Genomic DNA, 26,987 nt, shown 5'->3' on the forward strand with positions numbered 1-26,987 from the left:
TGGCGGTTTTTTAAAATTAGTTTTATTTTTTTACATTTCTAACCATCCATCAGTTATTCCATAACAAGGCAGTGTGCTGACTGAATGTCAGCTCTCGTAGTCAGGGTTTGAATTCCACTTCGATTAATTACTGGGTAATCTGGGGCAAGTTAATTTCTCTGTGCCTTAGTTTTCTTGGGCTTCCCTGGTGGCTCAGATGGTAAAAATCCACCTGCAATGCGGGAGACCTGGGTTGGGTCCCCAGATTGGGAAGATCTCCTAGAGAAGGAAACGGCTACCCACTCCAGTATTCTGGCATGGAAAATTCCATGAACAGAGGAGCCTGGCAGGCTATAGTCCATGCGGTTGCAAAGAGAGTGACTTTCAGTTTAGTTTTCTTACCTATAAAATGAGGGTACTAATGGTATCTTTCTCACAGCTTGTTGTGAATATTAAATAATACTTGCAAAGTGCTTAGTACCCAGTGAACTATAAACATGCGCAATACACATTATTCATTATTAATATTCCACACATTACCATTAGCTCGAGGTTTTTCAACACATGCTTCATCGATTTTTTTTCTCTTTATTAACTCTTGTTTGGAATATCTTGGAGACACTGGCTATTGACAATGATGAGCAGCTAGACACTGCCCTCCACACTAACTTCTTGGTACCTTGGCCAACTCTAAATAGGTCTCACCAGAAAAAGGTATTAATAGCAAATGACAAAGGCTCAATAGCAGATTTTTTTAGAAAAACAAAAAACTTCAGGTAATATTCTCCTAAACCTTAAAAATTAAAAAGAAAGGTTAGTGACAGAGATATCCTTAAGAAGAAAAATGCTGAGAAAGAAGCACCGAATCCACATATACTTTAAATGTTCTAAAGAAAGGACGAACCTTATCGTCAAACTTGTGTGGAAGAAAATGAGACATTCGCTATTTAGAATTTACTTTCGATGCAACTATACAATTCCACAGTCTTAAGTTTGCCATCAATTGCTCTCCCAACATCCCATTTTCTATCGCAATCACCAGAGGCAACAGAGCATCCGAAGGGTTAAAAGAGGGGGACTATCGGCCCCCAGCCATGCGCTCACTGGACCCACCTCCCTGCCGCTCTGTGTCTACAGGATTTTATTTGCATAGAAGAACTGCAGGAGCTCGGGATGGTAGTGGCTCTGAAAGAAATTGGCAAAGGGACACATGAGGGAAGGATCCAGTAAACCTCCTCAACTCTAGAACGAGTAGACGGTCATCAAAGGCTGAGCTTGAGGATAAACAACTTTCAGGTTCTCAGAGGAGGAGGCATCATCACTGGCATTCACCCAGAGTTCTAAGACAGGTGGTGCCAGTGGTAAAGAACCCGCCTGCCACTGCAGGGGATGCAACGCGGGCTCCATCCCTGGCTCAGGACGGTACCCTGGAGCCGGGCACGGCAGCCCACTCCAGTGTTCTCACCTGGAGAATCCCATGGATAGAGGAGCCTGGCAGGCTACAGTCCACAGGGTCACAAGGAGTTGGACACAACTTAAGCAGCCTGATAAACACACACACACAGATCTAAACAGGAACTGCCAATGCATTTTGTGCACAGTCCTCTGGGCATTTTGCCATTTACATTGCGTTGTGGGTCAATTACAGTTGTCTTATGGGGGCAACTCCCTGGTGTGCCGACCACCTTCCGCCTTAACACCGGCATCGACTGCGCAGGGACTGGAAGAACGTCTCCTGCCCTCGCTCACTCACCAGCTGCCGGCAGAGTTTAGAGTTCCTTTGATCCTCCTCATTCTGGAAGCTGTAGTCCTTGCTTTGTCTCAGATACGGAGAACAAGCTCGAAAAGTTGTTTTGCAGGCCTGAGAGAAATAATATTACTACCTTATGGTCACAAACGTGAGAGTTTTATAATCCCAAGCAAGGAGGAGGAATGCAGCGATCTGTGACCTGGGGACCACTGAGAGTGTGAACATCACTTCCAGAAAGTTTGAAAATTTGAATCTTAAAGGATTTCTGCTTATGTTTTTTTATTTTTTCAAACTTTAAGCTTTTTATTTTGTATTGGGGGGTAACTGATGAACAATGTTGTGATAGTTTCAAATGAACGGAGAAGGGACTCAGCCATGCATATACATGTATGCATTCTCCCCCAGATTCCTCTCATCCAGGATGGCACATAGCTTTGAGAAGATTTATGCTTATGCAATGACCATGTCTATAACTTGGGCCTGCAGGGGAGGGCAAAGCTTGAGTTTACCACAACCCTTCCTGTCTCATCAAAAGTAGTGCTGGGGTTGCTACATTTAAATGGGTAACCAACAAGGACCTACTGCAGAGCCCAGGGAACTCTGCTCCATGTTATGCGGCAGCCTGGATGGGAGGGGAGTTTGGAGGAGAAGGGATACACGTATGTGTATGGCTGAGTCCCTTCGCTGTTCACCTGAAACCATCACAATGTTGTTTGTTAATCGGCGATACCCTAACACAAAATAAAAAGTTAAAAAAAAAAACTTTTAAAAAGTCGTGCTAGATTCCTAAATTCAATCTCAATCTCTCTCTCCCCCTCTCCCTCCCTCATGCACCGCCTTAAAGAAGATCTGTGAACCCTTTGCTGGGCTTCCCTGATAGCTCAGTTGGTAAAGAATCCACCCGCAATGCGGGAGACCTGGGCTCGATCCCTGGGTTGGGAAGATCCCCTGGAGAAGAGATAGGCTACCCACTCCAGTATTCTGGCCTGGAGAATTCCATGGACTGTGTAGTCTATGGGGTCTGACAAAAAGTCAGACACAATTGAGCGTCTTTCACTTTCACTTGCTCCTGATGGTTTTGAAACTCTCACTTGCTCTAAATCAGCCCTGAGGTCCAGCCAATCCCATTAGAACACATTTTCTCCAACAATGAAACAAAAGTTTCGTGGCTCAGACAGTAAAGAATCAGCCTGCAATGCAGGAGACTCGGGTTCAATCCCTGGGTCGGGAAGATTCCCTGGAGAAGGGAAAGGCTACCCACTCCAATATTCTTGCCTGGAGAATCTCTTGGACAGAGGAGCCTGGCAGGCTACAGTGCAGGGGGTCACAAAGAGTCCCACACAACTGAGCGATTAACACCCTTCTCACTTTTCATAGGAAGCTAAGAAGCCAAATCTGAACCAGGTGGGAAATCTGAACCAAGTGCGGTGACAAAATCTAGCTGGGCATGAATGAATCTTCTCTGAGAAGAGCTGCTGCCCCAGAGAGTCAGCCAGCCCCTCCCTGCCCGCTCTCTATTAACCTGATTGTATCTGGTATTGACAGGGGCCGGAACCAGGCAGGCAGGGCAGGAGCAGATGGAAAAGAACACTCCTGCTCAGAGAGGAATCAGGTAGCCATCAGACAGGCACTTTCTCCAGGACTCACATGGATGCTCCTCTGAGCTTCCATGACGGAACTGGCCGCAGTGGAGGGTGTGGCATCCCGACTCAGCAAGGCTGCCTCCCTGCTCCCTCCACAGACAGTACCGCAGTTCCAGGCGGTTGCCCAGAGAGGCTCAAACTTACCTTGGCCACCTGGGGATTCCTGTCCTGTAAGTGGGTCAGGAGGGAGTCCTGAGTCTGCTTCACCTGACGGGTGAAGAATCTCCTCCACTTCCGTCCAGCAAGGGCAGCCAATTGCCCAAACAAGACAAAGGCCGAGTATCTCAGGCTGTCATTCTCCTGTGGGTCCCCCGTGAACAGAACAACAAACCCCAGTCAGTACCACAAAGAGCTGCATCACGGGACAGCGCGGCCCTGTTCCCTGCACGTTCCAGGTGGGCCCTGACCTCCCGTCTCAGCACTCGCCGGCTGGGCTGGGGGATGGACAGGAGACCCCCTGAGTCTGCACTGAGGCTCTCCTCCAGCAGACACGGGCATCACTGTGGCTACTCCCAGCTCCCAAGATTTTTTCTTCATTATTTAATGTTTTGAAGATTGACGATGCTTACAAGGTTCAAAATAACCAAGTATTATGGGCTTCCCTGGTGGCTCAGATGGTAAAGAATCTGCCTGCAATGCAGAAGACCCAGGTTTGATCAATTCAAAATAAACCAAAAGGGTTTATTTAAAAAAAAAAAAGTAAGTCTCCTTCCTACACTTCTCATCTGAAGGGGACATAGCACAGGCAGGCAGGGAAGAATGCTCAGACAGAGTTACAAACTGTCAGAAAGAGCTCTGCACAAGTATCCCCAAGTTTCACCTTGACAAGGGCTCTCTGATCAAAAATCACAGTCTACCTGGCTTTAAAAAATGATTGCATGAGAAAATGGGTTACCTCTTTACTCATTAAAGCCAGACCTGGGGCAAGTTCCTTGACCCCTGCGGCTCGGTCTCCTTAGTCACAATATGGACCTGATAAAAAGAGCTCATAGTCCATTAACCAAGAAACATGGGGCCAGAAACTTCTTGGAATTCCATTTTTCACCTCTCAGATTCGGTGTCCTTAAGCGTTTGTTTTATGTATTACACAACATCCCCACGGAAGGGTCTGCAGCAGTACCCTCGAAGCAAATGCGCTTGGAAAGGGGACTCAGGAGTTTCCCCTGAGGCCCTCAAAGCCCTCGTCCTCCCCAGTTCCTCCTGGTTGAAGTCCTCGTCCTCCCGAGCTACTCCCCCTCAAAGTCCTCGTCCTCCCTGGCTCCTCCTGGTCGAAGTCCTTGTCCTCCCGAGCTACTCCCCCTTGAAGTCCTCGACCTCCTCGGCTCCTCCTCCTTGAAGTCCTCGTGCTCCCCAGTTACTCCTCGAAGTCCTCATCCTCCCTGGCTACTCCTCCTCGAAGTCTACGTCCTTCCTAGCTCCTCCTCCTCCTGCGCCGCCCCCCTGGCCACCCCCAACCCGGCACACACGACCTTAATGCATAACTGCTCCTATCCTCTGGAGGAAATCCAGTTTGCTGGAACCATGGTTGCTGATGTGCACAAAGAATCCTCCCTCTTTCAAGACCCATCTTTGACCACCATGTACACACACATAGGATTCCATCACCTGCCCGCCCCCCACCCGCCCCACCCAGGAGGATTCACTGTAATGGAGCCGTGAGTATATACACACTGATGACACTGATGCCCACATGTGTTCAATGACATTCCCAAGACCTGATAAATTAGGATTGATGCCCCAAAGCCTGGTCCTATTTAAAAAATCCCTCCCTTCTTCCCTAAGAGTTCTTTCAGGGACTCTCATGCCTGGAATTTTAGAACAGAGGCCCTCCTGCCCCCACCCCTCAAGATAGCTTGGCAAACAAGCCCTGGCGATTAAGATGGCACCTCCAGAGAGACGTAGAGACACCTCCCTGGAGATACCTGCGTAATATTCCAGGGAGGTGGAGTGGAGACCTCCCTCCCCACCCCAGAGAGCCCTGGTTCACATCGAGCACAGCCCTCTCCGTCTCCCTGAGCAGGAGGGGAGGGAAATGTCCCAGCAGCTACTCATAAGCTTCAAGCTCCATACTTTGCGGGTTTCTCTTCCTCCTGTGGGGTGCAGGCACCCGGCTCCCATGGGTTACTCCTGAGGAATCAGGTGTGCGGATCATGCAAGATGCTCTCTGAGTAAATGCAAGGTCTGCTCCCTGCTCTACAGGTCTTGCAAGTGTGTGTGTGTGTGTGTGTGTGTGTGTGTGAGAGAGAGAGAGAACTGCTAACTGATCAGCTGTGTGTGTATGTGAACTATGGTAAACTAACGGATCAGCTGTGTGTGTGTCTGTGTGTGTGTGTATGTGTAACTATGGTAAACTAACTGATCAGCTGTGTGTGTGTCTGTGTGTGTGTGTATGTGTAACTATGGTAAGCTAACTGATCAGCTGTGTGTGTGTCTGTGTGTGTGTGTGTATATGTGTAACTATGGTAAGCTAACTGATCGGCTATGTGTGTGTGTAACCACAGTAAGCTAACTGATCAGCTGTGTGTGTGAGAATGTGTGTGTGTGTGAACTACAATAAGCTAACTGATCAGCTGTGTGTGTGTGTATGTGTGTAACTATGGTAAGCTAACTGATCAGCTGTGTGTGTGTGTCTGAATGTGTAACTACAGTGAGCTAACTGATCAGCTATGTGTGTCTGTGTGTGAACTACGGTAAGCTAACTGATCAGCTATGTGTGTGTGTGCATGTGTGTGTAACTACAGTAAGATAACTGATCAGCTGTGTGTGTGTGTGTGTGTGTGTGTGTTTAACTACGGTAAGCTAACTGATCACCTCCTGAGCCCTCACATTCTGTGTCCATGTACTTTTTGTTCAGCCTGCCTTGTCACCCAGCAGTTAAGAGGGCAGGCCCTGATTGTAAAGCAAGTATCTGCCAATTAAAAATCAATTTTAAAAATTAAAATAATAAAATAGATAAGCAACAAGGATATATTGTACCAAGAATTACAACCATTATCTTGTAGCAACTTTTAATGGAGTATGAACTATAAAAATACTGAATCACTATGCTGTGTACCTGAAACTAGTATTGTAAATAACTATACCTCAATAAAAACAGAATTCAACTAAAAAAAATTGTTTTTTAAACAGAAAAAAAAAAGTGCAGGCCCTGGGCAGAGGGCCTAGTTTCATACCCACTGACTCACTCCATGATCCCTGGGCAAGCTACCTAACCTTTTGAGGCCTTGGTTTCCTCCTCTATAAAGTGGAGATAACAGTGCCTGCCTCACTGGGTTATCGTGAAGGTGAGACAATCCATGTAAACTGCCTGGAGACATGCCTGCACACAGTAAGAGCTCACTAAACATTGACTACGCTGATCATCACATTTGTAAGAAACCATTGAACACACGTGGGCATCATCATCATTAAGTGTGTATATATGCAACGGGTCTATTACGATGAACACTCTTTGAGGGGTGGTGATGAAATCCTGCACATCTCTATATAGCTTCTGTAACCCCCAGCACAGTACCAGTCTCTCAACAAGAAAGTTGAAAGTGAAATGTCTGACTCTTTGCAATCCCACGGACTATACAGTCCATGGAATTCTCCAGGCTGGAATACTGGAGTGAGTAGCCTTTCCCTTCTCCAGGGGATCTTCCCAACCCAGGGGTTGAACCCAGGTCTCCAGCACGGCAGGCGGATTCTTTACCAGCTGAGCCACAATTTCTTAATAACTAGCGAATAACAGCAGCTTTGTTTCCTGAGCAACGCATCACCCAGGGCTCACATTTGACTTTAAGAACCTGGAATTTTCCCGTGTCGTGTCACTTACGTCATCAAGCAGAGTCCGGGTCTGAAGGGTGATGTCTATGAAGAAGGAGCCCAGGGCTTTCCCCCGAATCTTGTCCAGGATGATGGTCAGGGTTTTCATGCTTTCATGGATGACTTCCGAACTCACCGGGTCATAGAGACCGTTCACCAGCAGGTCTAGGATAATCTTCTTATACTTTCTCACCTGTTAGCAAGGTTTGGAAAGCGTTAGCAGCACAGCAGTCGCTCCGCATGGGTTGGAAAGCAACTCCACTTCTAATCATCCAATAACCTGGGGCTTGGACTAAGAGGTCATGGCTTTCTTCAGCACAAGATGCAATAGCTCTCGGCAAAATAACAAACGCTTTCACTAACCTGACCCAAGAACCCACCTCGGTCTTGGAAGAATGGAGAGAATAGTCTGCAACCTGGCCTGTGGGTGGGTGAGGCTGGGGAGGACACGTTAAGGAGAGTGGTGGGCTGGGTAACCTAGGGACCTGTGGCCTACTGGGGACTTTGACAGGGGATGAGATGAAATGGTCGCTGAAGTGGACAGATGCTGAAGGAAGAAGTGAGGAAAACATCTTTTCCTAAACAAACATAAATTCTTAGAAAAATTAAATTCTTGTACTAAACATAAATTCTTAGAAAAACTAAATTCACCGGAGGGTGATGTCCAGCCATGTGTTAACCTTGCCTGCGGTTCTGTATCCCAAGGCTGATGATACTGAGTAATGATGACCCTGAGCTGACCCCAACGGAGTCACATGAGCCTCTGTAAGTCTCCTGCCCTCGAGGGTGGAAGGAGCCAGTGACTTTGAGAGCTTCTGACCTCTCAAACGTCACGGTGGTGATGGATATCGATCCCACGGTTCCCTTAGATCCGGTGGCAGACAGGAGCGGGAGACACTCTCCTGCTGACTGTGAAGAACTGAAGCTGCCGTGCTGTGTGAGGGCGGCCTCCAGGAGCCGGGGATGGCCAGTCGGCAAGGAAAGAGGGACGTTAGTTCTACCACCGGAAAGAACAGAATTCTTCCAACAGCTCCCAAAGCTTGGAAGATGACCCTGAGCTTCAGAAAGGAATGCAGTCTGGCCCACACCTTGCTGGCAGCCTTGCGGGCCCCTGGGCAGAGGACCCAGCTGAACTGTACCTGGACTCCTGCCCCAAGGAAACGGCGAGATATGAAGGCCAGGCCATGGAAATCCATTACACAGCAGTGGACCCCCAGGCCTGGGCACTCCAGGCCATGAGGGCTGGCAGAGTGCCCCCTGCCCTTCCTACCTTGTCCGGGGTCTCACAGGCCATGGTTCCCAGGCCGCTCATCACCATATGACGCTTTTTAACACTGGGGTCCCGGGCTGTCTCTGCCAAGATGAAAAACACATTCTTCAGAGGTTCCTGCTTCTGGAGCCTCAGATTCCAAGAGACCTAGGTGGTGGGTCAAAAATACATTGATTTGGGAGTGTTCAGTGTGACACCCTACCCATCACCAACCCTAATCCCTTCCTGTAAGAAAAACCTGTTTTGCTGCTCGATTTGACTCCTTCTTTCTCTACCTAAAGACACCTGGCTTTTGCTGGGAATATATTGTTTAATCTACATATTGGAAAAAAGAATGGAGGAAGGGAAAAAGGGGTGGAGAAAAAATGATGCAGAGCTTATGTTGAGGTAGGTTAGGGGGGATTACAGAGAGGGGTGCCTGGGCAGCTGTGGCTGTGACAAAACTGAGACAACAGGGCTTTAGGAGCGTTCATGCGATCTGAGAAGCCCAGTCTCTTTAACAGGACAGGGGACCTGTGTTCCCCAAGTCCCAAAGAAGGGTTTCCTTGACCTTCTTCCTTCTATAGCCTTCCCTGTTTTTCTGCTCGACCTTGTAGCTAAACCTTGAAAAACATGTCTATACTCACTTTCTCTAGCTGCTGCATTCTCTCTTGAACCTTCTCCCATCAGGCTGATGGCACCCATACCCCCTCCCCGACTCTCTGTCCCCAGTATGACTAAATCCCAGGGTCAATTCTCAGTGTTCATTTCACTCAACCTCTCAAGAGCCTTTGACACAATTAGCAAAGCACATTGACAAGCATTTCAGGGCACCTGAAAGGTGTCCTACCCCAGAATGTGAGCATCTGAGCAATGAAGATTAGGAAAAGAAATGTATAAATAATGTATATTGGGAAGTACTATGTGGCTGATGCAGAAATGTGGACTTCAAGGTCTAAACTGTAACTGTGGGGCAAGAGACAGGATATTAGAGCTTTGAGCCCTGACACCAAGAAGGGCGTGTTGTCCTGGGCATCACAGAATGTGACAACATGTTGGAGTCAGAACCAAGACAATGCAAGATTCAGGCAAGATCCAGACAAGATCCAGACAAGATCCTAATTATCCTTAGTAGAGGGTGTGGGATGGGGCTGGAGACGAGACCCACAGCCCTATTTGGTGTTTGTGTGATTACCAAGACTCATCAGTATTTCTGAATATTCACTGCAGTTCATTCTATATTATTATCATTCAGTTCACAGCAAGCTAAATTCTTCCCAACTCATCTTCTTGTTATCCTATAAACATTTCATTCGTGTTAAGAGCTGCCATCAAACTTTTTTTCAGAAGAGGCACCTCAGTAGAAGGAATGGAAGGAACCCACAAGCACACGTATCACAAAGTGGCTGCTGAGACAGGCCATTTGCTCATAATAATTTGTCTCAGACCTTGGAAAAGAAAGACATCACTGATGTGCTTTTCTTCTTGGGCTGGGTGGTGGGGCTGGAAGGGGGCTGGCCCAGCATTCTTCTCGGTGTTTGGTCCATGGAACTGAAAAAAGAACAAATCATCATATGAGCACAGACACTCAAAGCCCTGCGCCAGAGTAGGGCTATAAAGAAGCAGCATCCTTGAGGTTTGTCCTGGGGAAGCTGTCACCAAGGAGATGGACCAGTCACATCCGAAGATAAAGAGCAACATCGGCATCACAAATCCTCAGGGAAATACAGATCAAAACCACGATGAGATACCACCTCTGGGAGTGCACCCTCAGTCAGAGCCTGCAGTGGGTTAGGGCTTATTCCTTGAAGAACCTGGTGGTAAGCCAAGCTCTTTGTTCTTCTTTGTTTATATACAGCTTGCAATTTTATCACATGTATATATTATTAAAATATATCGAGTTGGCCAAAAACCCGAACTTTTTGGCCAACCCAATACATTGTAAATAAATACAGCTTGCCAAGTGATTCTGATTTGCAACATGGTTTGAGGCCCACTGGTGTAAACCAGTGCTTCTCAGACGTGAGTTATCAGAGGAACTTGTTATAATGCAGATTCGGACTCAGTGGGTCTGCCGTGGGGTTTCCTGCCTTTCTTATAAGCTCCCAGGTAATATCAAGGCTGCCAATCCCGAGTACTGCGCTTTGAGGGCAAGGATGCAAAGTTGGAAGCTATAGGAGATAAGACTGTGCTTTGGAAGTGCTGATAGAGACGCCCCACTGCGCGTGAGAGGGCTTTAAAGGAGAGGCTGAAGCACGCTGCGCACGCTGTGCATGCTGTCACGTCGAGACTCCAGTGCGATTCCATGTCCTAAGTTACATGGGAGAGGCGATAATAACAATTAAAACAGGGAAGTGGTAGAAGATATGGCAACAGGAAGTAGTTAAAGGCCAGCCATGAAGGACTGACTAGAGAGTTTAGTTCTAATTGTAATATTAAATTAAATTTGATTAGCTTAATTATGTAATTGAATTTAATTTAGTTTTAATTTGTATATGAGTGAACCATTGATTTTTTTTTAGATGAAATCCATGTACCAGACAATTAACTATTTTAATAACATTGTACAACCACCACCTTTATCTGGTCCTAACCTAAAATGCTTTCATCAAAGAAAATCCCATACCCATTGAGAAATTACCATTCTGCCCTCCCTGACCAGTCCCTGGCAGCCATTAATTGGATTACTGACTCTACAAATTTACCTATTCTGGATATTTAATATAAACAGAATCAAACAATACTGGGGCCTTTGGGGTCCGGCTTCTTTCTCTTGGCATGATGTTTTTGAGGTTTCTCCACGTTGTTGCACATACTCGTCCTTCATTCCTGTTCATATCTAGGTAATATTTCATGGTATGGATAGGCCACATTTGCTTAGCCATTCTTCTTTTGATGGACAGTGGGTTGTCTTCACCTTCTGGGTACTTCGAATAGCGCTTCTATGAGCAATGGTGTGCAAGTGTTTGAATGTTTGCTTTCAATTCTTTGGGTATATACCTAGGGGTGGAATTGCTGAGTCATTATGGGCTTCCCTCATAGCTCAATTGATAAAGAATCTACCAGCAATGTGGGAGACCCAGGTTTGACTCCTGGGTCGGGGAGATCCCCCAGAGAAGGAAATGGCAACCTACTCCAGTATTCTTGCCTGGAGAACCCCATCAACAGTAGAGTCTGGCACGCTACAGTCCATGGGGGTCATGAGAGTTAGACATGGCTTAGCAACTAAACCATCACCACAGTGATTGATTCTATGCTTAACTTTTTGAGGAACTGCCAAACTGTTTTCCACAATGGCTGTAATATGCAAAAGTTTCAATCTTCCCACATCACCAAAAGCTTAGTTTCCAGTTTTTTAAAATTATTATTACATTCGTCCTAGTGGGTGTGAAGTGGTTTGCCCTTCTGGGTTTGATTAGCACTTTTTAAATGACTACTGGTATCTTTCAGTATGTTTATTTGTGGTTTGTATACCTTTTTCAGGGCCATGTCTATTAAAATCCTTTGCCTGTTTTTTTAATTGAATTGGTCTTTCTTTTTGTTTTTCAGTTGTAGAGTTCTTCACACATTCTGGATGTGTGTGTGTGTGCTTAGTGGCTCAGTCATGTCTGACTCTTTGTGACCCCACGGACTGTAACCTGCCAGGCGCCTCTGTCCATGGGGATTCTCCAGGCAAGCATACTGGAGTGGATTGCCATGTCCTCCTCCAGGGGATCTTTGCAACCCAGGGATCGAACCCAGGTCTCCCACATTGCAGGCGGATTCTTTGCCATCTGAGCCACCAGCGGGGCGGGGGGCCCATACTCTGGATACTAGACCCTTATCAAGGGCTTGGTCATGTATGGATGTAAGAGTTGGACTGTGAAGAAGGCTAAGCGGCGAAGAATTGATGCGTTTGAACTGTGGTGTTGGAGAAGACTCTTGAGAGTCCCTTGGACTTCGAGGAGATCCAACCAGTCCATTCTGAAGGAGATCAACCCTGGGATTTCTTTGGAAGGAATGATGCTAAAGCTGAAGCTCCAGTCCTTTGGACACCTCATGAGAAGAGTTGACTCACTGGAAAAGACTCTGATGCTGGGAGGGATTGGGGGCAGGAGGAGAAGGGGACGACCCAGGATGAGATGGCTGGATGGCATCACGGACTTGATGAACGTGAGTCTGAGTGCACTCTGGGAGTTAGTGATGGACAGGGAGGCCTGGTGTGCTGCGATTCATGGGGTCGCAAAGAGTCGGACACGACTGAGCGACTGAACTGAACTGATCAAGGGCTTTCCAGATGGTGCTAGTGGTAAAGAACCTGCCCGCCAAAGTAGGAGACCTAAGAAATGTGGGTTTGGTCCCTGGGTTGGGAAGATCCTCTAGTGAAGGGCATGGGAACCCCCTCCAGTATTCTTGCCTGGAGAATCCCATGGACAGAGAAGCCTGGTGGGGCTACAGTCCCTGGGGTCATAGTGTCACACACGACTGAAGCGACTTGGCACAGCACAGACCCTTATTGGACATTTGATTCACAAATACTTTTTCCCACTCGGTACGCTGTCTTTTTATTTCCTTGACAATGTTTTTTATGCACAATACTTTTTAGTTTTAACAAAGTCTATCCATTTTTATTGTTCTCATTGTCTTTCAGGCTTTCAGTGTTATATCTAAGAATTCACTATCAAATCCAGTCACAAATATTTACCCCTATGTTTTCTAAGATTTTTATGGTTTTAACTCTTAGGTTGTTCATCCATTTTGAGTCAATTTTTGTGTATAGTGTGCAGTAGGGGTTCAGCTTTGCCAAAACCATTAACCTTTCTTTTGGTTTTTTAAAAAATTTTTAGTAGAAGAAATGACAGGTATGTAGCTACAGTGGTTCTCAACCCTATTTATGTTGGAATCACCTAAGGAACTTTGAAACATTTAACTCCCTGTCTACACCCCAGACCAAGTCTACCATCACCTCTGGGAGGCGGGCCTGGGAACCAGTATTTTTTTAAAACTCACCAAGTAATTCCAATATGCAGTTACTGAATAGACTAGTGACCAAACATCTTGTTTTGCCCTGGTGATATTGTGATTAATAAGAAGAAACATATATTTGGTCTTGTCCCCATTCCTGGCACAGAGGTCCTAAAACCCTTGGAATTCCCTAAGTGATTGGAACCATAAAAGCAACTTCTCTTATGCTAATGAGGTGGCCCTAAGTCATCTGAAGGTGGGGGCTGGTTGTCAGGGGAACCAATCCAGTGATCAGAGGGCTGGAATTTTCAGTTTCACCTCTTCTTCTCTTGTGAGGAGAGAAGGGCTAGAGATTGAGTTCAGTAACCAAGGGTGAATGATTTGATCAACTGTGTGTAGGTAAAGAGGCCTCCACAAAACCGCCCAAAGGATGGAGAGCTTCCAGATCAGTGACCACAAGGAGCTTTAGGGCGGGTTCTGTACTTGGAGAAGCAGGGAAGCTCCTTGCCCTTTCTCCACGTCTTGCCCTGTGCATCTCTTCCATCTGGCTCTTTCTTAGTTATATCCTTTTATAATAAACCCATGATTTAGGAAGTAAAATGTTCCTCTGAGTTTTATGAGCTGCTCTAGCAAATTAATCGAACCCAAGGAGTGGGCTGTGGGAACCTTCAGTCTACAGCTGGCTGGCCACATGTGCTGGTGACAACCTGGACTTGGGATTGGCCTCTGAAGTATGTATGGGGCCTGAGCCCTTAACCTGCGGGATCTGATGCTATCTCCACATAGATAGTGTCTGAGTTGAACTGAACTGAACTAAATGGAAGTGAATTGTGGGGCACCCAGTCAGTGCCCACCGAGGAGCTGGAGAATAGATTGGTGGTGTGCAAAAGTAATCACACTGGAGCTTGGCCCTGAGGGTCTTCTGGGACATGTGACTTTCAGAGCTAAGAGCCGAAAAGTCCTGGGCAAGCCAGGACAATTCGGCCCTGCTGATTTTGCTGGAGTTTTGAATTTATTTAATGCAGGTGACTGCTAGAACCCAGTCCTGTTAAACAGCCATGCTTTAGAAAATTTGACTCTATGACCTGGAGGCACACGGGGATTTGGCTTCTTCATCATCTTTGCCCAACCCAAGCCGGTTTCAGAAATGCTCCCTTAGTCAGAAGACACTCAGGAGACCCATGAAAACACCTCTTCACCCTGTAACCCCTGTCTCTGTTGCGTCTTCATCCCTGGACAGCACACCTCCCCTCACCACAGCAATGAGGGACCCCCAAACTCCCCAGAACACTGCACTCCCACCAACTAGCAAGATTTTTTAATTTTTTTACTGTAATGTGGCATGTGGGATCTTAGTTCCCCGACCAGGGATCAAACCCACACCCCTTGCATTGGAAGAGTGGAGTCTTAACCACTGGACCAGCACGGAAGTCCCCTAGCAAGATGGTTTTTGTTGCTTGAATAAAGGTGTTCCCATACACTTCGCACTGAGCCAGTGGTTCTCACACCCAAGTGCACATCCGAATCACCTGGAGAATCTGTTAAAACACTGTTTCCCAGAGCCCATCCCCAGGGTTCCGATGCTGTACGCCTGAAACAGGACCCATCAGTCTGCATTTGTAACGAGCTCTCAAGCGATGCTGGAATGTTCCCAGTCCAGGCACCACCACACTTTGAGATCCAGGGCCTTTTAAAAAAAGAAACCACAGTATTACTATGTCATCCCCTTCCAGAATGAAGGGATTTAAAACTTTACACTGAGGCAAAAAAAAAAAAAAAAAAAACACGCTTGATTGTTCCTTTCTGGGGAATTTCTGGACACAACCTTTTGTATCAAAGGAACCTGCCACTCCTCAGGCTGAATGCTCTGGATCAGAGCTGACGGGCGCTGAGCCGTGGGTATGCAGAGCTTAGAAGAAGAAAGTTCCCTCGATGGTCACTCCCCAAGGAGGGCACAGGCCTCAGTAATAAACAGCTGGTGTCCCTGATCTGCGGCATAAGAAAATCATGCCTGAAGCTTCTCCCCATCATGCCTGAAGGAAGGAAAGCCAACCCGCTTCCCAGGTCTCCATTCTGGCCTCTCTTGCAGGATTAGCACAGCACAGCCGAGGGCTTTAACCACCCAGGCCGCTTCCCCAGGCCTCAGAAGGGAAAGGCCTCACCTCTTTTTAAAAATTTTATTTATTTATTTATTTCTGGCTACACTGGGTCTTTGTTGTTGCAGGCAGGTTTTCTCCAGTTGCAGCAAGCAGAGCCTACTCTCCAGTTGTGGCTTGAGGGCCCTAGGGTGCATGGGCTTCAGTAGTTTTGATTCCCGGGCTTTAGAGCACAGCGCACAAGCTCAATAGTTGTGGCACACAGGCTTAGTTGCCCCATGGTACGTGGGATTCTCCCGGATGAGGGATCGAACCCGTTTCCCCTGCACTGGAAGGCAGACTCTTAGCCACTGGACCACCAGGGAAGTCCCAGCCTTGTCATTTCTTAAGAGTCACATCTAATAGAATTTAAGGCCATGGAAGGCTCTCAAGCAGAGCAAAGTACATGAGGTTGAGCACCCTGCTTGGAGGATTCAGTTGTGTTTAGAAAAACACAGGGCCCCGCAGTAGCTCACCAATGCCCACCTCCCCAGCACAAGAGTAAAACTGTGATCTCGTTTAGTCTCGAGGGTCAGTTCAGTTCAGTTCATTTCAGTCGCTCAGTCGTGTCCGACTCTTTGTGACTTCATGAATCGCAGCACGCCAGGCCTCCCTGTTCATCACCAACTCCCGGAGTTCACTCAGACTCACGTCCATCGAGTCAGTGATGCCATCCAGCCATCTCATCCTCGGTCGTCCCTTTCTCCTCCTGCCCCCAATCCCTCCCAGCATCAGAGTCTTTTCCAATGAGTCAACTCTTCGCATGAGGTGGCCAAAGTACTGGAGCTTCAGCTTTAGCATCATTCCTTCCAAAGAAATCCCAGGGTTGATCTTCAAATGGACTGGTTGGATCTCCTCGCAGTCCAAGGGACTCTCAAGAGTCTTCTCCAACACCACAGTTCAAACGCATCAATTCTTCGGCGCTCAGCCTTCTTCACAGTCCAACTCTCACATCCATACATGACCACAGGAAAAACCATAGCCTTGACTAGACGGACCTTAGTCGGCAAAGTAATGTCTCTGCTTTTGAATATACTGTCTAGGTTGGTCATAACTTTTCTTGCAAGGAGTAAGCATCTTTTAATTTCATGCCTGCAATCACCATCTGTAGTGATTTTGGAGCCCAAAAAAATAAAGTCTGACACTGTTTCCACTGTTTCCCCATCTATTTCCCATGAAGTGATGGGACTGGATACCATGATTTTCGTTTTCTGAATGTTGAGCTTTAAGCCAACTGTTTCGCTCTCCTCTTTCACTTTCATCAAGAGGCTTTTTAGCTCCTCTTCACTTTCTGCCATAAGGGTGGTGTCATCTGCATATCTGAGGTTATTGATATTTCTCCCGGCAATCTTGATTCCAGCTTGTGTTTCTTCCAGTCCAGCGTTTCTCATGATGTACTCTGCATATAAGTTAAATAAGCAAGGTGACAATATACAGCCTTGACGTACTCCTTTTCCTATTTGGAACCAGTCTGTTGTTCCATGTCCAGTTCTAACTGTTGCTTCCTGACCTGCACACAGTCTCGAGGTATCAGGGCTCATCTTCATCTTTGGGGCTGGGAAAGCAAAGCATTTCTCACCGTGTTGGCTGGGCCTCCTATGTCGGAATGCCCCAGAGTGCTTGTTAGAAGTGCCAGGCCCGCTCCATAATTACAGGATCCGAGTCCCAGGGAGTGGAGGGCCTGATGGCATTTACAGGATGCCTGGTGACGGGACCACACAGCTGGCATAGAACCTCCAGAATATTCAGGAGGAAATTAACTACCTCCAGAAGTGGCAAACTCCATTCACCTAAGGCTGTACACTGAATTTCTCTTTCAAAATAAAATTAAAATCAGGCCAAGCTGTACAGGCTATGATTTGGGCACACTCTTCGATACTATTCTTAAATTAAAGGTTTGCTTTAAAATATACAACAAATCTAAAAATTACTTTGAGGCTGCTGGGCCCTTCACCTGAATTTTGTCTCCCAAGCTTGTGGCCTCTCAAAGGCTTGCCTCCACCCACCTGCCTCGCTGCCTGCCTCCCTCCCTCCTCCCCCCCCCCCGAAAATTAAGTCCTTTCAACCCAAACTAATCAAACAAAAGGATTAACTCCACCTGCTGCAAGACAGGATCTCCAAGAGGAATGTTATAAACAAACTGTGAAGCAACAGTGTGTGGATTTGAAGACTTAGGTGTCCATAAACCCACCCATAAGCTCACTGGCCCCCAAACAGCCGTTCTTCACTATGAGTTGGGCTCTTCTGCTGGGTGACTTGACGCCTGGTCTAGCATGACTCAGTCCGCTCAGCCTGGAGGACACCTGGACGCCTTAAGCCTAAGGCCAGGCTCTGCTTGCAGTTTTGTTCACCCCTGTGCATGTTCTTCAATGAATTCTTCCCCCTCTGGAAAGTCCTTCCCTCTGTGCTGATGACCTGCCCCCGATGGGGACAGTTTCACCGTCACAGCGACCCTGAAGCTTGTCTTCATGGCCCCGTTGTGTTCTTACCTGGTTTTCCTGAACAGACATGGATTTGGGGTGACTTAGATGAATTTTGCCCTTTAGGCTGACTCCCAAATGCCTTTGGAAGTTTAATTCCTTCTGACTGAAAATGTTAGGTTTATAATCGATAATCTTTTAACTCACTAAAACTAAAAGCTATATTATGAAGACCAAAATTCTTATCTGTTAAATGAGGGAAAGAAACTGTTAGGTTTGCAACAATCCTTCCAACAGTGAAGTTATTAATGATAACAATAATATTAGTAGCTACCACTACTGGACACTTATTATGCTAGGCACTGTAGTTAGCACTTTGTATACACTGCAGGCGAGGCTGTTTAGCTGACCTCTACTGAACCAGCCTGCCAGGCTAACCACATTCTGCAGGCCCTCTGCGAATGGCACCTACCAGTGCTTGCGGCTCATCGTGCTCACTGTTAATTTCTGCTGCGTTAGTCCTCATATGCTTACCAAGAATCAGTTTATAACAGCTGTACTTGTTACTGTAACTGTGAATTTTAACTATGATAGAAACTGATGAAATATGAGAAAGGGAGTTGTTTCTGCGAAAGCAAAATGGAATATTTTGGGAGGTTTCAACAATGGGGAAGCGGCTAAAAAAAAAAAGCTGTCCAATTAAGATTTGTGTGGGTGGACAGAAGTTTGAAAACAGTGTTAATAATCTGGAGTGATTTACTGGAATTGGGATGTTAGTACAGAAAGTGGTTTTACCTGAGTCTTCCCAGATGTCTTCAAGTTCTCACTACACTGAAAGAAACCCAACCTAGACCTCACAGATGCAGTGTTATGCATGTGGCTTATGCAAAAAAGCTCAAAAAACACCCCCTGGAGGATTCTATGTTCAAAGAAAAGGCCATGGCCCCACATTAAAAACTGGGAAATTCTACCTTTTAAGGTAAAATATTTGATGTCATGTTTTATATCAATAATTCACTCCTTCAACCATAAGCTCTCTAAAATCCTTTCCCAATCTCTCAAATAAGAAGCCTTTGTTTTATTTCATTTAACCTTTACAATAATCTTGACAGGTTTACTTACACCCACTTTAGAGGCGAAACTGAGGTTTAGAGTAATAAAAACAACCTATGTCTATGTGTGCAGGCTTAGTCACTTCAGTCATATCGGACTCTGCAACCCTATGGACTATAGCCCGCCAGGCTCCTCTGTTAATGGGATTCTCCAGGAAAGGATACTGGAATGGGTTGCTATTTCCTCCTCCAGAGGATCTTCCCCACCCAGGGATCAAACCCGCATCTCCTGCACCTCCTGCATGGTGGGTGGATTCTTGACCACTGAGCCACCGGGGAAGACCATAAACAACTCAGAGTAAAATAGCTCCTAGCAGAGAGGAGTTTAAGACGCCAAAACTACACTTCCCATGACTGTGTTCTAAGCCTGCATCCAGCTCCTAGACGAGGTTCTGAGTGCTGGTCAGGTAAGGACACACCACAGGGACACTTGAGTTTGAAGCATCACTATCTTTTCAGCCCCACCCCCATCTAAAGCTCTTAATACAATGATCTTAATATAATCATCTGTAGTCTATTGGTCATAGATAGATTGGCATAGTTTGTGAAAAGAAAAGAAAAAAGTCTTCATCAAATCGCCTACTACCGTTTTAGGGAATATCAACTCTCTGATACGGTGACCCAAGTGACATTCCAGAAAGGTCTGGGGATGCAAGCACACGGTGGCCTCTTCCAGCCGCCGCCCAGGTGGTCCCAGCCCGCAGCCGGCCCTTACCTGCGGTCACGTGGCGATGCGGCAGGTGCGGCCGGAGCCCGGGTCACCGCGCAGAGCTGCCGTTCCGGGGTAGCCGCCAGATAGGATGACTCGGCTCAATTTTCCCAGCCCTGAATTCCTAACATAGAAGAAAGGAAACGAGAAGCAGGGTCTGTTCAGGATAACGGGTCAGTGCAGAGTGCTGGAAAGTGAGACTCGTACGAGGAAAACCAAAACAAATCGAAGTTTAGATGGGATTGAAGTGGGGGAGGGGACCGACCTCTGATAACCACAACGTTGTCCTAGGTGGACACAAGCCCCCTTGTACCCTTTCCTTCCCCAGACTGGGATGAGGTGTTTTCCCACCTCTCTGTGCTGTGTTCGCCCCTTATTCGCTCCTAACTCCGAGTCCCACCCCCCGTTTCTAAAGAGAGGACTGCAATTCTGAGGCTCCTTCGCCTGCGCGGAGAGGGCCCTGCCCAGCCGCGATCCCGAGGGCGGTCACTAGATGGCGGCATCGCTCAGTGGACCTGTTCCAGGGAGCCGCTGCTCACGGCCGCCGCTGCGGCGCTTCCCTCCCTAACCCAGTTGGAGCAGTTTTGAATCTCAGGACGGGACACTGTGTTCCCGGCCAAGCGGCTTCATTGTGACTGACTGCTGCACCACCAGCCGGAGCGTTGACCGTTGATGCCCCTTCCTGCCCAGCAAACAGGTCCTGAAAGGACTGATTTGAACTTTCAATAATGTAAATGATTTATTGGGAAAACCAAGCCAAACAAAAAACCCTGTGTATAAAAAGTACTCGAGTAATTAAAGAGCCTCCCTTCCATCATTCTTTTTTCCCTGGACTCTCCACCCAAGTGGGTAAATCTATTTGTTGATAGTTATTGACTGTCTGGGTGTGTGTGGGGTAACTTGGGCAATGTGTGAAAAAAAGGAAAGAGTTCTATTTTTTTTTAAGGTCTAGGAGCTTATGGTTATGCTAATAGGTAATATGTATTGAATATTTCTGAGTGCCAAACATTGGGGTAGATAGTGCGTAGGCTATCTTGTTTGATTCTTAGGTTAGTACTCTTGATTATGATCCTCATTTTCATAATGGGGAAATTGAGGCACAGAGATGACCTTGCTCAAGGTCACATGGTTAATTAGTGGCAGACTTATAATTCAACCACAGGTGGGCTCATGTCAGAGCTTAGACGGTTAGCCACGATAACTGGGCAGTGGGCAAGTTTGGGAGATCTAACTGGGAGACAGGTGGACAAATATAAACTGAAGTATATCAGAGTGGAAGTTTGGAAGCAGAGGGAGAGAAAACGGATGCCTTGAGAAAATAAGAATGAGGCTAAAATAAAACCCTCTTTGGGCATACACGGGCACCCAGGTGACCTCTGAAAATGCAATTTCAACAGGGGAAAGAAGCTAGACTACAGAGCTGGGGAACTATGTGGACAGAGAGAATGAAGGCATCTTACTGCAAAAGGAAGGCAATAAAGAGACTAGAGGAGACAGCAAGGTCAAGAAAGGCACTCCGGTGTTGCTGTGTGATTTTAAAATAGAATACAGCTTGGAAGTGTTTCAAAACAGTTGCAAAGGAGACTTAAGAGGTAGGTGGTGCCAGCAGTGAATAGTAAGTAGGGGCTGCTGAAGGAAGGGATCAAGGGGACAGGCGAGAGAGTTAGCTTGGGGGGGAGGGAGAGAGGAGCCCTCTGAGCCCCACTCATCATTTTTTTATCTGAAACTGGGAGACAACCACAGAGATGGAGATACATCAACGTCAAAATGAGAAGAATGAGCAAGTTAAATTCATCCAAATCAGCCTCTCTCTTCTCAGGAAGACCAGAGTTGGATTGTCTGCCAAGAGTGGGAATAAGATTGGGGAGGTCATATCCTTGCACTTAACTAATCTATGCAGTGCTTAGGATGACCAAAAAGCAGATAAAATTAAACCCGGCCACAGAAGCAGCTGAAGAAATAAAATCTATGCGGCAAGTGTCAGGAGTCTCTGCCAAGTCTCATGGGTGACTCAGGACTGAAATATACCTGCCCCCCCCCAACCCCCATGGACAGAAATACAACAGATAGACTATTAATAACCTCTCAGGTCTAAAGTTTCTTTGTATTCAGGTGTTGAGACATTTGGCAGAGAACTAACATGTTCCTCATTTGCCAAAGGGGAAAACAAAAGGGCAGACAAGTGTCCCTGTTTGGCTTCAAGTCACAGAGAAAATCTGGGCACAACCAGAATTGGTACTCAGGAGCCTTGCTGATCCAAATTCTGCTCCGTTCAATACTTCCCGCAAAGAGCATGGACACAGCTAATGACCCCAGAGAGTGCCAGACACAGCACACAGCTGGGAAGCATCCAGACCGGGACATAAGGCCCAAGGAACAAAGGTTCACCTAACATGGCCTGGGGACACAGCGCAGCTCTTCTGGGAATGAGAAGCCTCTTTGATAATTCGATTGCAACAGAGTTAATGTACTTATGACACAGCATCCTTCACATACTGTAATTATTTCATTTTATTGTTTAACAACTCTATGTTCACTCTCTCAATTAATATTTCCTTATTGTCGGAAGTTCAGGGGCTGATGCCTCTGGAAAAATCAAAGAGGGTAATTACTGAGTCTGCTGTTAACTGATGAAAACAACAGGCAAAACTAAATTGGTCAGCAATTCACTGCTGACTTAGACTTGGCACATGAGGACAAATGCCTGGCGGCGATCAACACGGTTTCCTCTTTAGGGTCAGGATGTTCAAAAGACCCTCCTTCTGTACTTGTGTGTGGTCTCAGCAGGAAACTTGCCTAAAAGGGATGGCAAGTTTTGAGTTTCTTCCCTCTCATCTTCTTACAAGAAATACCTCCAGGTGAGGCCAAACTCTCCCTTGATTTTCACTTCGGAAAAGAAATCTAATCAGCTGCCTGCTCAGCCACAAATTAGGAATGCCAGTTCCTCATTAATTCTTTCCTTGCTCTTCAGTTGCTTATGGAGCTCCTAGTTTCAACAAGGCAGAGTGCTCCCAGGGGACACTGTGCCCTCTGGAGAGCGTAGAGGGCAGAGGGAAGACAGGGTCTTCTGTGTCTGTAGACATTGAGGGCCCAGGAGAGGAGGTGACAAAGAGCAGTTCCCTCAGGCTAGCCTTCATAAAGGAATGCACCTCAGCACCTGGGCTTACAGGAAGCAGTTTAGCAGGGAAAGGCACAGAAGAAAGGCTAAGGTGCTCCAGGGTGCGGGGTCCCAGCTGGAGGACCCTGGATGAGTCAGGGAACCTTGTGCTCCCCAGACTCTTCCACAAGACCCCCCCCACCCCCACCCCGCACCCGTGGAAGCCCAGAGCTGCCACAACAAGCAGTAATCCCTTGGGGAAACTCTTCTCAACCATCACCCTCCACCATGTGCCTCCCATTGGCTTCCCTTGTGGCTCAGCTGGTAAAGAATCTGCCCACAATGTGGGCGACCTGGGTTTGATCCCTGGGTTGGGAAGATCCCCTGGAGAAGGGAAAGGCTACCCACTCTAGTATACTGGCCTGGAGAATTCCACGGACTGTGGAGTCCATGAGGTCACAAAGTGTTGGACACAACTGAGCGATTTTCACTTTTCACTTTCTCCTACATATCTGGTTTATTTTAATATAAAAGCAACAGTCTTTTCGTTTCAAATCTTTGAATACAATAGACAGCACAAGGAGAAGCACAGGGTATATCCCTCTTCAAATACCCTCAGGCACAGGGAGGCAGGAGCCTACCTACAAAGTCTCTCCAGTTCTATGAGCAAGAAGCTGCTCTCAGCTGTTTCCTTGTGCAGCCCGCCATCTGGCTGCCCTGAGGTCTGTTTTCCTGACTATATCACTTGACAGTCACTGTCAATACTGAAAGCAAGAATATGTTCCAACTTTTCTGTTAAGTAGCCTGAGATGATCTCAGGAAACAGTTTGCTACCCAACCCAGAAAAGCCACAAAGTCATGCAAATCGAGAGGTTCAAATCTTCATGTTCACTGCCCAGACCATTGAAGTGTGTGTATCTGAAAAGCTGGCAAGTCTCTGAAAGATGTCACTTTGCAGAAGCAATGTGTGCTTCTGCACACATTGTCCACTCTGTTGTCCCAGTGGCTGAACGCCCAGGCCGAGAGGGCTGGCAAAGCGTTGGTGGACCCTAAAGAGTGCTGCGTGTTTGTCGCAAATGCTTTAACGTGCAGAGAGCGATCCTGAACTAATCTGATGTCACTTCTCACTGGGCATTGAGCTCATCCAGGTGAGCAAAGCCCCAGGGTGTGCCTCTGGGTTTACAGAACTCATGGTTGGATTAACCCCCACAAACTGCTGCCACTGTTCAGTGAGCCTTACTGAAAAAGGGCAGATGGCTGCACAGAGGAAAACGATGCCCCAGAAGAAACTGAAGAAGCAAAACCTTATGACGCAGGAATAAATTCAGCATAAAGTAAGTGCAAATAAAAGTAAAAAAGAAGAAGTTCAAGTTTTTGTTTGTTTGTTTATGACCCCATGGACAGACTCCTGTGTCTATGCATGGGATTTTCCAGGCAAGAATACTGAAACCGGTTGCCATTTCCTTCTTTAGGGGATCTTCCAGACCCAGCGATTGAACCTGAGTCTTCTGCATTAGCAGGCTGATTCTTCTTTTTTCTTTTTTAAGAAGTTCAAGTTTAAACATCTTTCCTATGTGAGATATTAATTACCTACACCATCACCAGTACCCCCACAGCATCACGAAAACCCCTACTACTTGCAAAAATAATCATAAAAACATGTAAACATTTCCCAGCCCAACTGGTTCAATCTATAGCAACCAGTGAACTGTGTTGAGCAACAGTGTTGAATAGAATCGGTTGAATCCAGAAAATATTCCGTGCTGTCTTACCTGAGCTGGGTGATGAGGCCTCCTCCTCGGAACTCATCCTGGTGAAAGACGAAGTGATTACTCCCAGGAACATCGCACTCCTTTAAACAAGTTGGGGCTGGCCGTCAGTTGCATTTTTGTCCTTGAAGATGAAACATAGGGCAGATTGGCATTTTATCACGGGTGGGAAATGCATAATAAGGCCTTTTTAGGCTATCTGTCCCTGATAGTTGCTAGAGATTCATTACAGGCCATGCTATTTTGCAAACTTTGAAATTTTTGTGTTTGTTTCCTGTTTCTGCAAGGGCCCAGGGAGAGAGCCCCAGGAGCCTCACTGCGGCAGAGAATTGAAACAATAGAGAGCGCGAGAGTCAGATCAAGCCCGCCAGCAGGACCACAGGTCACACTCTCCCTGCTCTTTGCATCCTCAGGCATTCTCATGCTCTTTGCCGTATAGTCTCCCTCAGTCCTAGGAAGGGGATCATTCTCAGGCCTCTTCAACAGCAGGGAGGCTGAGGGGCTGGCAAGACCCCAAGCTGGTTGGTGGGACCCGGCTTCCTCTCCTGCTTGAGCAGCCGCAGCTGTTGGAGGGTTTGGCCACTCACCTCTACAGGCCATTCCCACTCTCTGAGGTCTTCCTCCTCTCACCCTTGACCTTCCCCACCTTGATCTCTCCTCCTCTCCCCACCTCTCTTGTCTTTGTCTTCAGTTTGCTGTGGGCATTGCTTCACAGGCTCCTTCCTCCTCAACGACTTGGTTTCTGGATTGTGTTTACTTTCCCCTCAATGTTGCATTTACAGCAGAATCTGGTAGAATTCCCAACTGACAAATGTGTCGGCATTTGATGACAATGAGAAAGACCTCAGTCACAGTTTGACCATCAGAACAATACATCCACATTCAGAAAGAAAGTGAAGTTGCTCAGTCGTGTCCGACTCTTTGCGACCCCATGGCCTGTAGCCTACCAGGCTCCTCTGTGTGATTTTCCAGGCAATAGTCCTGGAGTGGATTGCCGCTCCCTTCTCCAGGGGATCTTCCCAACCCAGGGCTCGAACCCAGGTCTCCCACATTGTAGACAGACGCTTTACAGTCTGAGCCACCAGGGAAGAAGTGCTCTGCAATGTGGGCTGGATTAGAAACCCAGGCTGTGGGACTTTCCCGGCAGCCTAGGGGTTAAGACTCTGCCTGCCGCTACAAGTTCAATACTGGTGATACTGGTCGGGGGAATGAAGAGCCCACGTGTCATGGGATGGAGTCAAAAATTAAAAAAAAAAAAAAGGCAGAAAGAAAGAGATCCAGGCTATGACTGGGATGGTTGACCCTTCCTTGAGAGACTGGAGAAAATTACAGCAGTAGAGCGCTGTTTGTAATAGGCTGCAACAGATGCATTTCAACAACTCCATCTTTGATCCCACAACACCGACCTCCCACCATAGCTCCATCACAGTATTCCTGCACCTTTCCTGATATTGTTCATTTAATCCCTCCAGAAAAGAACAAAAGAAGTCAATTTGATCAACACACATCTGTTTAGGAATCAAGTCTGTAGGCTTTAGGTTCTAGAGCAGCTGCTTCTCTTTCCTACTGGTCTCTGTTCCTTTGAGAAACGATACATTAGATGGTCCCCTGGAAGGAAGGGAAAAGGAGGTAACGAGCAAATCACCCAGTTTCACCCATTAGGATTTTTTTTTTTTGGTAGCTCTTAAGTTTGGGAGGGAAAGTTGACAATATCGACTAAAAGTCCATGTGCCCCGCTTTTTTTTTTGGCTGTGCTGGGTCTTCACTGCTGCACTCGGGCCTTCTCTAGTTGTGGGGAGCAGGGGCTACTCCCTAGTTAGCGGTCCATGGGCTTCTCATTGCTGTGGCTTCTCTTGTTGCGGAGCACGGGCCCTAGGGCACGCGGGCTTCAGTAGTCGCAGCTCACGGCCTCTAGAGTGCAGGCTCAGCTGTTACGGCCCACAGTCTTAGTTGCTCCGAGGCATGGGAGATTCTTCCCTGTACTGGCAGGCAGATTCTTTACCACTGAGCCACCAGGGAAGCCCCCATGTGCCCTTTGATTTAGCAATTCTGTTGATCGTTGTTCACCCAGGGAAGAGATGATTTTTTGTAAATTAGAAAAAAAGAATTTCTTCCTCAAGTCGTTTTATGTTTATCTGCCAGAAAATTATAATAATAAGTATTTACATTTGTGACATCCACCTGAAACTAACACAACCTTGTAAATCAACTATATGCCAATAAAAATTTTTAAATAAAATGAAAAATTAAAAAACTAAAGTTATGATGTCTACAAAGTGATTGGTGCCCATACAAAGGAATCACTTTGTGTAGAGTACAAGCTATACAGCTGTATACGGTAGCCCTTCCTGCGCGCATGCTCGGTGGCTTCAG

General features: G+C 46.9%; 1 protein-coding gene across 5 annotated transcripts; it reads right to left on the bottom strand.

Annotated features, from left to right (window-relative positions):
- Nucleotides 1-25,497, bottom strand: MRO (maestro). Of its 5 annotated transcripts, none has more exons than XM_069568584.1 (9): nucleotides 25,285-25,497; nucleotides 24,618-24,738; nucleotides 19,755-19,872; nucleotides 9,877-9,979; nucleotides 8,450-8,596; nucleotides 7,190-7,372; nucleotides 3,517-3,672; nucleotides 1,733-1,840; nucleotides 1-1,164 (listed from the first exon to the last, which is right to left on the bottom strand). In XM_069568584.1, the coding sequence occupies exons 4-9, from the start codon at nucleotides 9,973-9,975 to the stop codon at nucleotides 1,111-1,113; spliced, it is 747 nt and encodes a 248-aa protein (XP_069424685.1). In that variant the 5' UTR covers nucleotides 9,976-9,979; nucleotides 19,755-19,872; nucleotides 24,618-24,738; nucleotides 25,285-25,497; the 3' UTR covers nucleotides 1-1,110. The 5 variants fall into 5 exon arrangements, with proteins under 5 accessions (XP_069424685.1, XP_069424684.1, XP_069424683.1 ...); XM_069568583.1 differs by lacking the exon at nucleotides 25,285-25,497 and adding an exon at nucleotides 25,202-25,282; XM_069568582.1 differs by lacking the exon at nucleotides 25,285-25,497 and having other exon boundaries at nucleotides 24,618-24,957.
- Between the last annotated feature and the right edge of the window lie 1,490 nt (nucleotides 25,498-26,987).

This window comes from Ovis canadensis, chromosome 23 (assembly GCF_042477335.2).
Source record: "Ovis canadensis isolate MfBH-ARS-UI-01 breed Bighorn chromosome 23, ARS-UI_OviCan_v2, whole genome shotgun sequence".
In the NCBI taxonomy this organism is placed as follows: Eukaryota; Metazoa; Chordata; class Mammalia; order Artiodactyla; family Bovidae; genus Ovis; species Ovis canadensis.